This window comes from Panicum virgatum, chromosome 2N, assembly GCF_016808335.1.
Source record: "Panicum virgatum strain AP13 chromosome 2N, P.virgatum_v5, whole genome shotgun sequence".
Taxonomy (NCBI): Eukaryota; Viridiplantae; Streptophyta; class Magnoliopsida; order Poales; family Poaceae; genus Panicum; species Panicum virgatum.
In genome coordinates this window covers 20466155-20480573 of record NC_053146.1, presented here as the reverse complement: position 1 = coordinate 20480573, position 14419 = coordinate 20466155, and the positions used below count along the sequence as shown (strand labels likewise).

General features: G+C 51.1%; 1 protein-coding gene across 1 annotated transcript; it reads left to right on the top strand.

Annotated features, from left to right (window-relative positions):
* Positions 1 to 9577: 9577 nt before the first annotated feature.
* LOC120662482 lies at positions 9578 to 10576 on the top strand. Its single transcript, XM_039941621.1, has 2 exons — positions 9578 to 10033; positions 10145 to 10576. Exons 1-2 carry the CDS (start codon positions 9578 to 9580, stop codon positions 10574 to 10576), a joined length of 888 nt encoding a protein of 295 aa, XP_039797555.1.
* Positions 10577 to 14419: the final 3843 nt, after the last annotated feature.

The window sequence follows — 14419 nt, the reverse complement described above, 5'->3', positions numbered from 1 at the left end:
AGGGTTGTCACTACCTGCGGGCCACATCTACAAATCGTTGGAATATGGCGACATTCAAACATAAACTTTAACCCAAACACCATGTTTGCATTAATGATTACTATTCTAACCTTGCGCAAGGGCATCTGTCTCTACCAGGAGCTTTAGTTCTAGAACACCCAATTAAGAGGGATGAATTCCAGATTGTGCCAAAATCTTACTAACTCAAATTGACATACAAGATAAACTAGCTCAAATATTCAAGAAAATATCTTAAAGTACTAGATTGACTTCTCTGACGTTCTTTTCTTTTCCGACTTATTCAAGTAGCAGGCTTTTCCTTCTTTGTAATTTGTTTTCGCAGTGAATGCACTTTCTGAGTGAAAGGGGAACGGTCTAACATCTCTGTTTGCCGTGGGCTTTTTCCGCAGCTCTCTTCACGCTCACTTTACGAGCGAAATATCAGCTTACGGCACTACAATTCTTATTTTTTACTTGGGAGCCTTTTGAAACCTAAGTGCGAACATAAAGTCTTAGCAAGCATATGAACCAAACATACCAAATTGAATGAAATAAACACCTGATACAAAGTTAAAGTGATCGGAATATGATCTTGACTGAATATGCACTACCGGCCCGCGCAAAATTTCTTCAGGCGGCGGCTCGCTAACTGTAGCTTCAAGCTAGCAGCATTCCGATTCCGACTGGCAGGCGGCGGCCGAAGAGTCGTAACGGTCGATTCGTGGTTTATTATTATTGGGCTGCTCGCGGGCTACTTGTTGTTGCTCATGGGCTTCTCACGTGCTGCAGCTTTGTTGGTTCTTTTGCTCTCGAGTTGTTTGCGAGCCAGCTCCTTACAAAAATACAACATGGCGAGACAAATCAGCTGTAAGCCAAGCGAGCTAACAAGTTATGACCATTTTGTCCAGCTCTAGCTCCTTCATTATAGAGTTCTCTCTAAAGGCTGAAGATGATTAATTCTAGATGAAAATCATTTTTAAATATATCTCTATAGATGAATAATTATTTAAAGGAAGAAACCCATTTTACACCCTCCAACTATCGCCGAAGTCCGAATTTCCTCCCTCAACTCCAAAACCGGACATATCCAACCCCGAACTATCAAAAACCGTTCAAAATACCCGCTCGGCGAGAAGGACGACGGTTTCTGCTGACGTGGCATGTGGGACCCACTTGTCAGGGCGACACGTCATTTTTTCCTTTTTTTTCTTTTTCACTCTCTCTCTCCCCTCTTCTCCCCCCTCTCTCTCCTCTCTCCCTCTCTCTCCTGGCGCAGCCGGGCACTCGGTGCCGCGTCCTCCACCGACGCGTTGGGCCGCGCCGCCCTCTACCGGCGTGCGGGGCCTGCGCTCGGGCCCTGGCCGCCGCGGGGTGCTGCCTGCGCGGCGACCGCCGCCCGCGGTGCGTCGCCGCCCTCGCACCGGCCGGCGCCACCGCGCGTAAGCAGCAGCCCACGCGTGGTGTTGGTGTTCGTCGAGCTTCGGTGCGGCATCCGTGCGAGTGCTCCGCCGGCCGCATGCCACTCCTCTGCCGGGCGCCGCCGCCGCCAGGAGCTGCAGCCACCGGGCGTCGCCGTCCTTGGTCGGGGCTGGGGCCGGGCGCCGCCGCCCTTGCGCGAGGCCGGATGGGGCCGAACAACCAGTGGGCGGTGGCCGGTGGCGGGGGTAAGAAGACGGTCAGGTCTAAGGCGGGTGGCGTGGTGGTGGATGGGTGGACAGCATGGTGGCAGCAGCCGCCTGCTAGGGCTGTGGACGAGGAGGTGGAGTCGAGAGGAAGAAGATGATGAGCGTCGCGTGGGCTGGCCCTGGCTCCACCCCTGACACCGCATGAGGTGCCGCCCTCACCCCGAGCTCGGCGCCGCTTGAGCTCCACCTCCACACCGAGCTTGGTGCCGCCTGAGCTCCACCTCCATGACAAGCTCGGCTTCGACCAAGCTTGCCTACATCCGCCCGCTGGCATCTGCCGCTACTCTGAGCGAGTAGTTGTGGCTGTGGCCACACTTTACTGCTAGCTGTTGCAGCTCGCACCGTTGCGGCCACCACCCCACACCACTGCGTACACTACTACAAAAACGACATTTTGTCTTGGTTCCACAGGGCCATTTGTCCCGGTTTTGGAACCGGGATTCGCCTTCCGGGACAAAAGGCTGGAGGCTTTTGTCCCGGGTGGCAGAACCAGGACAAAATGTCCCACACGCTAAAATTTTTTTGCACCCCGCGGGATTCGATCTCAAGACCTCTTATCTAGTGCATGGTTTCATTGCCAACTCACCTAAGCAGTACATGTGACTCAGTATATAATAACTTTCTTTTGAACTGTCACGTGGATGGTCTTTTTGTCCGGGTTAGTGCCACCAACTGGAGTAAAAAGGTCATTCTTTTGTCCGGATTGGTGTTACCAACCGGGACAAAATGAGGACTTTTTGTCCGGGTTGGTACCTCCAACCGGGACAAAAGGCCACTGTCCCCCGCTGGCCCGATTAACCGTTGGACCCGGGACAAAAACCACTATTGTCCCGGGCCCAAAAATAATCGGGACAAATGGCATGGAACAAAGATCTGTTGCTACTGCCCGCTGCCGGCCTGCCGCTCGCTGTGGACTTTGTCGGAGTCACTCGGCCTCGCCACCTCACCGGAGCAGAATCGCTTGGGCACGCCCTAGAGCTTCGCTTCGTCAAGCTCAGGCTGGTGATTGCCCTGTCGCCTATTTCTCGACATCTTGTGCCGTCCAAATAGGGTGGCTCCGTTCGAGTAATATTTTGGAGTAGACATCCCGAATCCTAAGCGAATGTTCCTAGTTTAGGATATCACGCGCTCTCGAATCAAATGAGAAATATGACAGCTCCATCCCCTCCTCAACCAAACACTACCTCGAGTCAAAAAAAAAACCCAAACATTACGTAAGAGAACTCTTCTCTGGTTCTTGTTATAGCGAATTGGTTTTGGGGCATCTTTCTTATAGAAAATGTTGAGGATATAATTAAGAAGAAGGCCGACTTATTGGGGAAAAAAAGAACGGGAAAAAAGCCGAAAAAGCGCAAGGCCGACAGATGTTGCAAAAGGAAGGAAGCGCATGCGTTTGTCAGACTGTCTCGCTCACATACACACGCACAAACGCCAAGCAGATGGGTTTGACGTCCATCAGAGAGATGTAACTGTAAATAAAACCGGGGTGCCGTGCCCGGAGCAGGGTTCACATTCCCGGTGCTACTGTAGCGAAACCGTTTATTTTTAAAAAATTTGACTTTTGTATTTTTAAATTATGAACCGAAAAATATTAAAAACTGGACCGGTTTTCACCTCCCGGTCATCACCGGGAACAGGAAATTTTCCCGGTTTTCGGCCTTCCCGGACCGGGAATGTGAACCCTGGCCCGGAGCCCCCGCGAGTGCGTCCACATCCGACGCCGCCGCGACCATTGCGCGGCCGGCAGTAGCCACCCCTGCCGCCCCCGGTGGCCGGTAGCGCGGTACCGCCCAGCTGCCAACTTCATTACCCGGCCGGGCTGGCCTGCCGGTTCGCCGTTCCCAACTGGCCGGCGGGCGCCAACCAGACGCACGGCAGCCGAAGGACCCGGACCGCGCGGGCGTCGTCGTCGTCGGCCGCATCATCCAGCCGAGGAAGCCAGTACATATGCATGGCTGCGACGGACTGGACACCACGGGCGGCGTGGGCGTGGCCGGCACGACGGATGGAGTCGACGGTCGACCACGGCCCGCGGGCCCGCGGCACGACGCTGCGCACGGGCACGCCCCGACGACCCTGCCCCCCGTCCTTGTCCTCCTCTACGTACTACGCGCGTACTTATGCCAGCTAAGCTCTCCTTTTCTATAATCGGCACGGCAGAGGTCGTGCGACGCACCTCCTCCGTCAGCTGATCGTTCCCTTGCCGCAACCAGCAGCTCGGACCGACCGGACGGCGTGTGCCGTTCGGGTGTCACGTTTGCGTTCGTTTTCTCTCTCTTGATTTCTTCATCCCCGACGACGATGCGCGCGTGCCGTGGTGACGTCACGCGCGATGATGCATCGATTGATGCCCATCTCCCATCCGCACGACGCGGTCGCGAAACGACACACCGCATTGCTAGCCTAGCTAGCGTGTCAGATGCGCCGGCTGGTTTGAACACTCATGCACTAGTACGTGACTGTGAACTGCGCATTCATGCGTCGTGCGGGTATCGTCGCTGCCACAAGAGTACCAACGCTGCACGCACGTACTGTACCCATCGTCAGCTGTGGACGACTGGACGCCGGCGGCGGCGTGCTCGTCTCGCCACGCATTTAATCCGGTTAGGCCAGTGCCGTGACAAAGGAGTGGCGGCGGCGGCGGCGGCGGCGGCGGCGCGAACCGGCCGGTCTTGACTTGCTGCGATGCCAATGCCAATGCCGCGTGGGAAACAAAGGGGAGGTTAATGATGCGCGGTTAGGACAGGAAGCACATCATGGGAGTACGCACGCACGCCCGCAGTAATCTCTCGCCTCTGCCTGTCGGAACACTGCCATAATGATCGGATCGCTTCCTTTCTGACACCGGGGAGAGCGAGCGAGGGCGTGCCGACCAGATCAGATCGCGCACGGGTCGGTCGCACGCCGTATGGATCGGTGCTGTGCCGGCACCCCCTGCACCCGCAGCTCCAAATCTGCGCCAACATGGTTCTGTGCTTCCTATGCTGCGGCTGTGTCTACTCCCTTCATCATAAAATAAATACAATTCTAGAACCAAATATATAAATCAATGTTAGGTGCAAATTATTAAATTGCTTCTTGTCTTTTGTAAGAAAAATACTCTCTCCGTATTGGTAAAGGAAGTCGTTTTGAACAAAGTTTGGGTCAAACATTGAGAATATAAATCATCAATAGTTTTTAAGTTGTTGAGTTTACAAATGTGAAAATTATATGAATAGATTTGTTTTGAAAAACATTTTCATAAAAATTTATGTATATCACTTTTTTATAAATATTTTTTTAAAATAAGAGACCAAAGTTGTGTTTTGGAGACCGTGTCGCTGTCCTAAACGATTTTCTTTACCAATACAGCGGGAGTATCTAGACATTGGCTTGCCTTTTGTATGAGAAGTTTCCGGAGACACTTGTTTTTTGTGGTTGCTAGGTCAAATTTGTATTTTTTGTGAGACAAATTTTAAATCATAGAAATTATATTTATTTTGGGACGGATGGACTCTAATTTCATCCTGCAGAGAGAACGGGACTGACCAGCAACAGCTGAGGCAAAACTCCACGTCACCGGTCCATGTCTCGTTAACCCGGTCAAGGAACTACTGTCAACAAACGCCTTGAATGCGTCAGCCCCGACCGCTCTGCCGCAGATACATACACACATAACATAAAGGATGGATACATTGCAATTTGCAAGTTTGCAACCTCATCTCATCAGAAGAGAAAAATACTGAAAAACAAACAAAAACAAGCTCACCAAACCAAAAAAAAAGAAACAACAAAGCCCATTCTGTTCTTCCGGCGGCCGCGGCAGCGGCAACAGCAGCATCATCTTTTGATCCGTTTCCTCTTCTTTTCCAATGGCTGTGTTTAGATCCTCTGAAAGTGATCGGGTGCTCTAGCCTAAGAGGGGGAGGGGGTGAATTAGGCACTAATAAAAACTTAGACCTATGGCTCCAACTAGTTTGCACAAAGCTTAAACTAAAACAAGCTATCTAGATGTGCAACTAGGTTGTTCTAGTGTAAAACCCCTATCCCAAAAGAGTTTAGCAACCTATAACCTTTCCTATCAAGAAACTATTCTATGAAAGTAAAGGCATACAAATTACTAGAATGAAATGCGGAAGCTTAAAGAGCGGGATAGGAGATAGCAAACTCTTGACGCGGGTGTTTATCCCGTGGTTCGGTTAGCCACAAAGGCACACCTACATCCACGTTGTTGTAGCACTCACTAAGAGTATTGCTACTCGGCCACCAAGTCTCTTCCGTGAACACAATCACGGTCACCTTGGCCCCGGGTTCCACTAAGGAGCTTCTCCACAAAGGATGGGGGTCTCCACGTCCCCCGCACAAAGGTGTCGTCGCCGCTCCACACCAAGTCGGAGGGTCGATGACGTTGCCGGCGAGCTCCACGCTCCAAGGTGCCGGCGCACCAAGCTCTTGTTTTGGTTCACTAATGAACCACAGCACAAAGGCTCTAAGCCTTGCAAACTCACTCACTAAGAGCTAATCCTTTACACAACACTCTCAAAGTGTGCTAAGGGCTAAGGATATGATCTTGATGCTTTTGTATGGCTTGGAGATGTTCTTGGGTGTGTGTGGGATGTCCAGCAACTCCAGCAATCTTCAAATGGCCAGGGTGAGGCGTATATATAGGCCACCAAGTCTTGTAGCCGTTGCTCCAACGGTTAGCTAAAAATCTGCGTACCACCGGAAGAACCGATGCCTCTTGGCAGGGTAGCGTCGGTTCATCCGGTCACTCATAACACGAAGTAGCCGTTGGACTCCTTATGGCTGACGCAGAGACCACCGGTTGAACCGATGCTTTGCACCGATGCCTCACCGGTTCAACCGGTGCTGAAGGAATCTTCTCCTGGATGCTGACGTCATTACACCGGTGGTATGCACCGATGCACCGTCGGTTGAACCGGTGCTGAAGAAACTTCTTCTGGGCACTTGACATCGTCTCTGGTACAAAGGACGGCCATTGCACCGATGCCCTATTTTAGACCGTCGGTTCAACCGGTGCCTATAGGCTGACTTGGCTTCGATTCCCTTCTGCACCAAAGTATCAAGGCGTCGGTTCTTCCGACTACCATCGGATGCTCCGATGCCCTGGCGTCGGTTCTTCCGGTGCTCCTGAATCGAAGAGCTTGAACCTATTTTCTCTTTCTCTTTGTCATCACTTGAACCTAAAAGTCTGAGAATGATCATCTTAACAATCATATTAGTCCAAGTGTTGTGCTCCGATACTACCAAAGTATGTAGGGGCTGCCCTTCGGGCCTTGCTACGCCTATTTTCTCTTTCTCTTTGTCATCACTTGAACCTAAAAGCCTGAGAATGATCATCTTAACAATCATATTAGTCCAAGTGTTGTGTTGTCATTCGATCACCAAAATCACTCGAAATGGCATAAATGGTGCCATGTTCGTTACAATCTCCCCCTTTTTGGTGATTGATGACAACACAATCAAAGCAAGCATAGATTTGCAAAAATTGACAAATTTAACCACTAGATACCAATTGAAATCAATTGAGAACCGCTTACGCTTGCTTGGATGTTTACCATCATCCAATAATGACTTGGCCTCCCCCTAAAACCATGATTCCCCCTTTGAACCTCCCCTTATGTTGATACTTCTCCCTCATGACTTGATTCACTTAGGTATTTCTCCCCCTTTGGGATATACTTCTTTTCCTTGAGAAAAATACATTGCTTTGATCCATATTTCTCCCCCTTTGGAATCAAATCACCGAAAAGGTCTTGTTCCTAAAAACAAGGTCTTGCAAAACAATATAGCTCAAGAGAAGATTAGTAGCCTAGGGAGTTAGTTCATGATTCATGATCCAATTGTATGATATCAATGAAGATACCAATTGAAAACTATACTATGGTGGATCACAAAATCACGAAACTAGCATATCATGAGCTAAGCTTTCCATAAGTATGTGCACAAAATGATAATGTGAAAATCAAGTGCACAACTAGAAGTAATAATTAGAAAGCTTAGATCATATCATGCACGGAGGTAGCTCTAAAGTAAATAGGATATGACAAAGATACCAATTTAATTAGTTTAGAACCTTACATACCTCCGGGGGCTTCTTTGTTTACCTTGCATGTACTAAAAGAAAGTGACTTGCAATCAATTGAAAGTCTTTAAACAAGAAGCACTTGGTACACCAAGGTTAAGCAAATGTATGAGTACATAGCCTATGAACTTAGATATGAGCATTTAAGTTCAATAGAGCATGACTCAATATGCATGAAGCACAATTTATCTAATCACTCTTGTAGAGTTGTTTATTCACATTGATCGTGAGAAACATTCTCTTAGAGTGTTAACTCCACGTGAGACTACAAAAGATAAGCTAGAAAACATGTTAGTCTCAAAAATCACAACCTATAGGATGAACTCCCCCTAAAAGTGTGCATTTAGTGTTTGAATCACCAAGCAAATGTATGCACATTAATTTTGACACAATTAGGAAGTTTACCCTATAGCTTGTGTTCATGGTACACATATGAAATACATACCTTAAGAGATGCATGTACCATGAAGGGTAACCTTGTGTAGCTTTCTACACACTTATCAAACCATGTAGGTTGCTCATGGGTTAGAGTCATGACACAAGCAACCCACCATATATAACACTAGGTGATGCAATGCAAACAACCTAGCAAGAGCAATGGAGCTACATGATGCTTGAATTGAAACTTTTAGCTACCATTACCTTATGGGGGACTTGGGCAATCAAATGTCCAAGTTGTGAGCTTAGCTTCTTTGGTTTGAACCTTCACTTCAACTTGTGAGCTAAGCCTCCAAATCCCCCGAAGCTATTCCATGGGCTTCAAATCTCCTTTGGAACCCACACCATTTGAGGCCCCTTCATATTGATGATGACATCCTTGGGCACCCAAATGGGGCGGTTCCAACTCCTTTCTTGCTTCCCAACCTTGTGGGCAACCACCTTGCCATTTGTTTTCTTCTTGATCACATAGGAGGTGCTATTGCTTTTGTTCCTCCGGTTGGGCTTGGTGTAGATGAGAGAACTTTTGATTGTTAGCTTCTTCTTGTTCTTCTCATCCGAAAGCTTCTTTCTTGGTTGAGGACACTTGGTGGACTTGTGGCCTTCTTTGTGGCACTTAGGGGCTGCCCTTCGGGCCTTGCTACGCCTATTTTCTCTTTCTCTTTGTCATCACTTGAACCTAAAAGCCTGAGAATGATCATCTTAATAATCATATTAGTCCAAGTGTTGTGTTGTCATTCGATCACCAAAATCACTCGAAATGGCATAAATGGTGCCATGTTCGTTACATCCTCAAAATTTGACTTGAAATTTTAAAATTCCAATCACATCAAATCATTAAATATATCAAAAGACGCATGCATGGAGTATGAAATGTAAGTAAATAAAATAACTAATTTCACAGTTTAGATATACATTTCGAGACAAATTTTTTGATCCTAGTTACCCTATAGTAAAATAATATTTACCATAAACAAATAAAAAATACTACAATTTTTTTCAATTGGGAACCGTGCCAATTTTCAGGATCTACGACACAGCCGATGTCTATCCGACATTCTTGCGATGCTCGCTAGCAGTAGCACACTACGGAGCCAGCCAAGCAAGCCACATCAACAGGCGTGGAGCCCAGCCGGGGGCCTCCGCCTCCAGCTCCTACCAGAAAGCCACCACGGACACGCAGCGCCTTTCCGTTTCGTCTCCACCCGGCCTGCCTCCTCTTGGCAGCTGCCGAGGTCGACCCTCCCCTCCTCGTGCGCGCGTGTGACTCTGTCGTCCCGTCTCGCTCCCGTCCCGTCGTCGCCCTCCCACCCCTTCCCTTCCCTTCCCTTCCCTCGCCTCGCCTGCTCCAGGAAACGCCGGCGGCGCGATGCGGGACTTCTCCTGCTTCGGCGACGGCGCCGTCGGCCTGGCCGCCGGGGCCGCCGCCGGCGGGGGAGCCGGCGCCGCGCTCGACCGCTCGCTCCAGGCGGCCACCGCCAGCGTCTACAGGGTCGCACTCTCGTCGCGCAAGGAGCTCCGGATCAGGGTCACCTGGACCCGGGGCGTCGCCGGGGCCGCGGCGACGGCGGCGGCTAACGGCGCGACCGGGCTCGCCGTGGCCATCGACGACGGATCCCGCGCTCTGCCGGTGGCGGCGCCGCTCGGCACGCCACGCCGGACGACCGCGCCAGCGGCCGCGCAGCATTTCCTGCAGAAGAAGCGCGGGACGCGGTCCTTCGCCACCGAGGCCGGCACGGCGGTGTCCATCTACTGGGACACGGCGGAGGCCAAGTATCAGCACCCGGGCGCGCCGGAGCCCTCCCGCGACTACCACCTCGCCGTGGTCGCGGACGGCGAGCTCGCGCTCCTCCTCGGCGGCGGCGAGGGCGCGCGGGAGCTCGGGCGGCGCTTCGCCCCGGCGCCGCGCCGCGCGCTGCTCAGCCGGCGCGAGCAGGTCCGCGGCCCCGCGCACGCGCACGCGCAGCTGGTCCACACGACGCGGTGCCGGTTCCGCGACGACGGCGCGGAGCACGAGGTCACGGTGGCGTGCCGCGGGGAGGAGTGGGGCGGCGGGCCATCCAGGGACGGCGAGGTGGCCGTCAGCGTCGACGGCAAGAAGGTGGTGGAGGCGCGCCGGGTCAAGTGGAACTTCCGCGGGAACCGGACGGCGGTGCTGGGCGACGGCGCGGTGGTGGAGGTCATGTGGGACGTCCACGACTGGTGGTTCGCCGGCGTGTCCCCCGGCGGCAGCGGCGGCGGGGCGCAGTTCATGGTCAAGGCGCGCGGGGCGGCGGACGGCGGCCGGGTGTGGATGGACGAGGAGATGGCCAGCAAGGGCCAGCCCCCCGCCGGGTTCTTCCTGCACCTGCAGTGCTACCGGCGGTGACCTGCCGGCCGGCAGCCGGCGCGATCCCCTCCCGTTCCGTTCCGTTCCGTTCCGTCACCTACGGACCTACCTGGTCGTCGTGATCCTTCGCAGCCGTGTCAAAGCTCCTCCCATTATATGCTGTTGCTGACGACGTTGATAGTTCCGCTGCTCCTGTCTGGTTGTCCGTTCAAGAGGTTGATGGTTGAGACGACTCCGACAATGGAGAGAGAGGAGACCATCTTCCCTCTCCGTCGGCCCGTCGCCATCGAAAAACACTGACGAAAATGAATCAAATATTCAAATCCGAGAATGGTCACAAAGTTTCAATTTTTTTCAATCTCTTCCTTTTTTTTTTGAAGAAAACAATCTCTTCCTCGTTGAGCAGCCCATCTTTCGAGCAGAAGCAGGGCTATTTGTTTGTATCCTCCGCTGCATCTCTCCTGGCTCCTGCCGCCGGCCACGCCCAGCGCCTCATTACTGCTGCGTCACGAGGCTCACGGGGGCGGGAGACAGTGGCCTCGACCTCCGCTCCGCTCCGGCGTGCCTTGTGCTGGAGACCGGCTCGGAATGCTTTCTGGTGGCGCGGCCGCCATTAACTTCGACGGGGGTGGGTGCGCGGCTGCTGCTGCAGTTGCCGGTCGCCGGCGAGAGCGAGATGACGCCGGGCCGCGCCAGGTGAGGCCAGATCGTGTCAGCCACAGGCCCGTTAGGCTACCCGCACTGGGGTCCGTACCCCATCCTGGAGTACCCCACAGGTGAGTCGCGCTGGACGTGTGCCACGTCGGTAGCCAGCTCTGCTGAACCGGCCGTCGGGGCGTTGACTTTGACCGTCGGCGTGGTGCTTGGGCTGGGGCCCTCGTGGCAGTAGCACAGATACGGCGACGAGCCGCTAGCGCCATGCATGTCTGGTGCTGTCGCTTGCTCAAAGTGCGCAAAAATGCATTCTTCTTGATTTTCTGTTTACTTCTAATTTTACTCAAACGTGGCAGGATTGAAGAATAAGATGTGCATGTTCTATTTTGCAAGCACGCGCACTGGTCTTTGTAAACTTTACATATACTAAATTATTCACTTTCAAGTTAGGCTAAAAGTTACATCTATTCTATGATCATTTAGAGTTTTTGTTGCACTCCGCATGTTTCTAGCTATAACATCTTTTTTTTTGCGAGGTAAAGGGAGCCATTTTTATTAAGTCATAGGCGCGCTACAATCTTTGAGCAGGAGGTGCTCGAAACATGGAGGCACACCCGCTACACGCCTGTCGAAATGTCGAATTCATCCGACTCATGCGCTACTAAATTCACGGCTCTCGTTACAAGATTCAACTTTACATAACCTATTGCCGACACAGGGGCGGAGGACTCGGTATGGCGAGGTGTGGCGCTCGCCGTACCTTGATTTGGCCACGAATGAGTGCAATAGCTCATAGCTACTGCCATCTTATGCTCCTATGCTTTTGATTTCGCCATACCTCAATTCGATTTCGTCCTCCGCCACTGTGCCGACATAAGGTCTTTTGCATCCATTATCCATGACGCCATTTGCAACTGTCCATCTCATTTGAGGATAGGCTTTTGATACAAATGCTGCTGTCCGATTCCAAAACAAGAGAAGCCTAACACCATTGGGAAGCCACATGAAGCCCATCATAGCATGCATGGTGTTTAATTGGTGAAAAATTTTGGCGAAACATTTTTGCGATGAGAATTTTGCCTTTTAAGAGTGGAAAATGTAGACTAATTATAAAAATAATTACAGATTTCGCCTAGAAATCACGAGACGAATATAATGAGGATAATTAATAATTAGCAGATAGTTACTGTAGCATCACCTGAATTCGTCATGCAATTTACAGTCTATCCGTATAATAAGTTATTTTTTTATCTATATTTAATACTTCATGAATATAAGAATCTCTTTGATGTGATGGGTGAAAAATTTTGGGTGGGGAACTAAACAAGCCTTGCAAAAAGCAATCAAATAAAACTCGCCAGGCTGAGAAGATGGTCGTACCCTGATGATTCTTGATGACGACACCCGTGCTTGCTTGCCCCGTTTCCACAATGAAACTAGCATCTACATTGAGTTTCAATCAACTTTGTTGTGGCGCCTGCCATTTGGGGATCAGCTGAAATGCTTTTGGAATATCTGCCTGAATTGCCTGACTTGGTTTCGTATTCATTCCTACGACCTGCTTTCCCTTCACATCATTCTCTTGGCTGTCAGTGTTTCGAAGAAACCATGCATTTAGCATTGCGTTAATAGCACAAACAGATCCTTACACAGAGAAGAATGTTCCACCATGTGTGAGATCATTCTGAATACTCCAATTCTTCCTTAAGGTCATAAGCAACGCTGGTCTTGCTTCAACTGGAAACAATCCGGTCCAGTGTGGCTTTGGACCCAAAAGACTATCTTGGATGTTCTCATACTGTGCCGCCTCTGCCCTCCCTCCATTACGAGGGAAAAAATGCTGCTGCTTCGGCCCCGTTCCTCATAAGTAAAAAAGCTAACACTCTCGTTTATTCCATGAAATTTCTCACTGCTCCTCTGGAGGAATATTGGGTAGCAAAAACTAAAATTTTTTACCGAATAAACCAGAATTACTGCAGTTATAGATCACAGGATTACCACTAGACGCGCGGTTGCGAAACTTTTGTAGCACGTCGGTGTAGTGCAGATGGAAACCGCCAGTGCAGTTGCGTGAACCTCCTCACAAACGGCTCGTCCTTGTGCAGCAAGCGTAACACCTCCACGAAGTCAACACGTACGGAAAGAAGCTTCGCACTCCGGATTGCTAGATCCGCGAGAACGAATTAGGACTTGATGCGCGGAGGAGGAGAGGGAGGGGGCGCCAACTGAGGGGGGCGGCTAGGGTTTGCTGGTTGGGGCGCCCCTTCCCCCTCCTCCCCTCCATATATAGCCCCGGTGGGCGCCTCTAGATGGGCCCTAGTGGGCCCCACCTTGGGCGCCCCCTTCAGGTGGGCTGCTCTAAGCCCCACCAAAACTCCAACCCTATGGGCCTCTTAAGGCCCATTAGTGCATCAAAGCCCAGTCTAATTTGAATCTCATTCTCATTAGACTTTTGGCCCTTAAGTGTGTGACCCTATGGGCTCACGCGTGAATAGACATGGCCCGGTACTCCTACTGGCCAATAGTTGATAGCGGTCTCTAGCAAGACGTGTCAACTCCTAAGCACGCGCGAATCATATCTGTCGAGCCGTCACAATCTTATACATGTTGTTCCCTTTGCCTCACGATATTTGGTCTAGTTTGAAGTCAACCACTCTTTCTCGATCATGTATCCTTGGTTAACTCTTAACCCCAGCATGTCCATGCATTTCTTAATTCGAATCACTCGAGGGGCCCAGAGATATCTCTCTCTTGTAGAGATGGGCAAATCCCATCTTGACCGACTATGTCTCACAGCATGCTTCTTGACAGACCCGAAAGCCACCTTTTTAGCTACCCAGTTACGGTGCAGCGTTTAATGACTTCTAAGTAAGTCGGTTCACATCTTGAGTACATACGACGATCTCATGTCTTAGGACACAGCATACATATTGTGTAATGAGAAGTCATCATCTCGTGTTGGGTCAGTTCAATCTCATGTCTCACATAAGCCCACATTATTAGTTTGACATCCCCATGTCCATGACTTGTGAAACATAGTTGTCGGTACCCTGCAATAGGGATACCCACTCTTACTGCAGCAAGGCAGGACCCGCGTAGTTATCCGTAGCTGCGCGGGAAAGACGGAGTAGCCAGGCCCCACAGGCCAGGCTTTTCCCTAACCAGGCCAACGGCCCCGGACCGTTCCCCGCCTGAGGACGGGTCCGGTGACGCCACGTGTCTCCATGG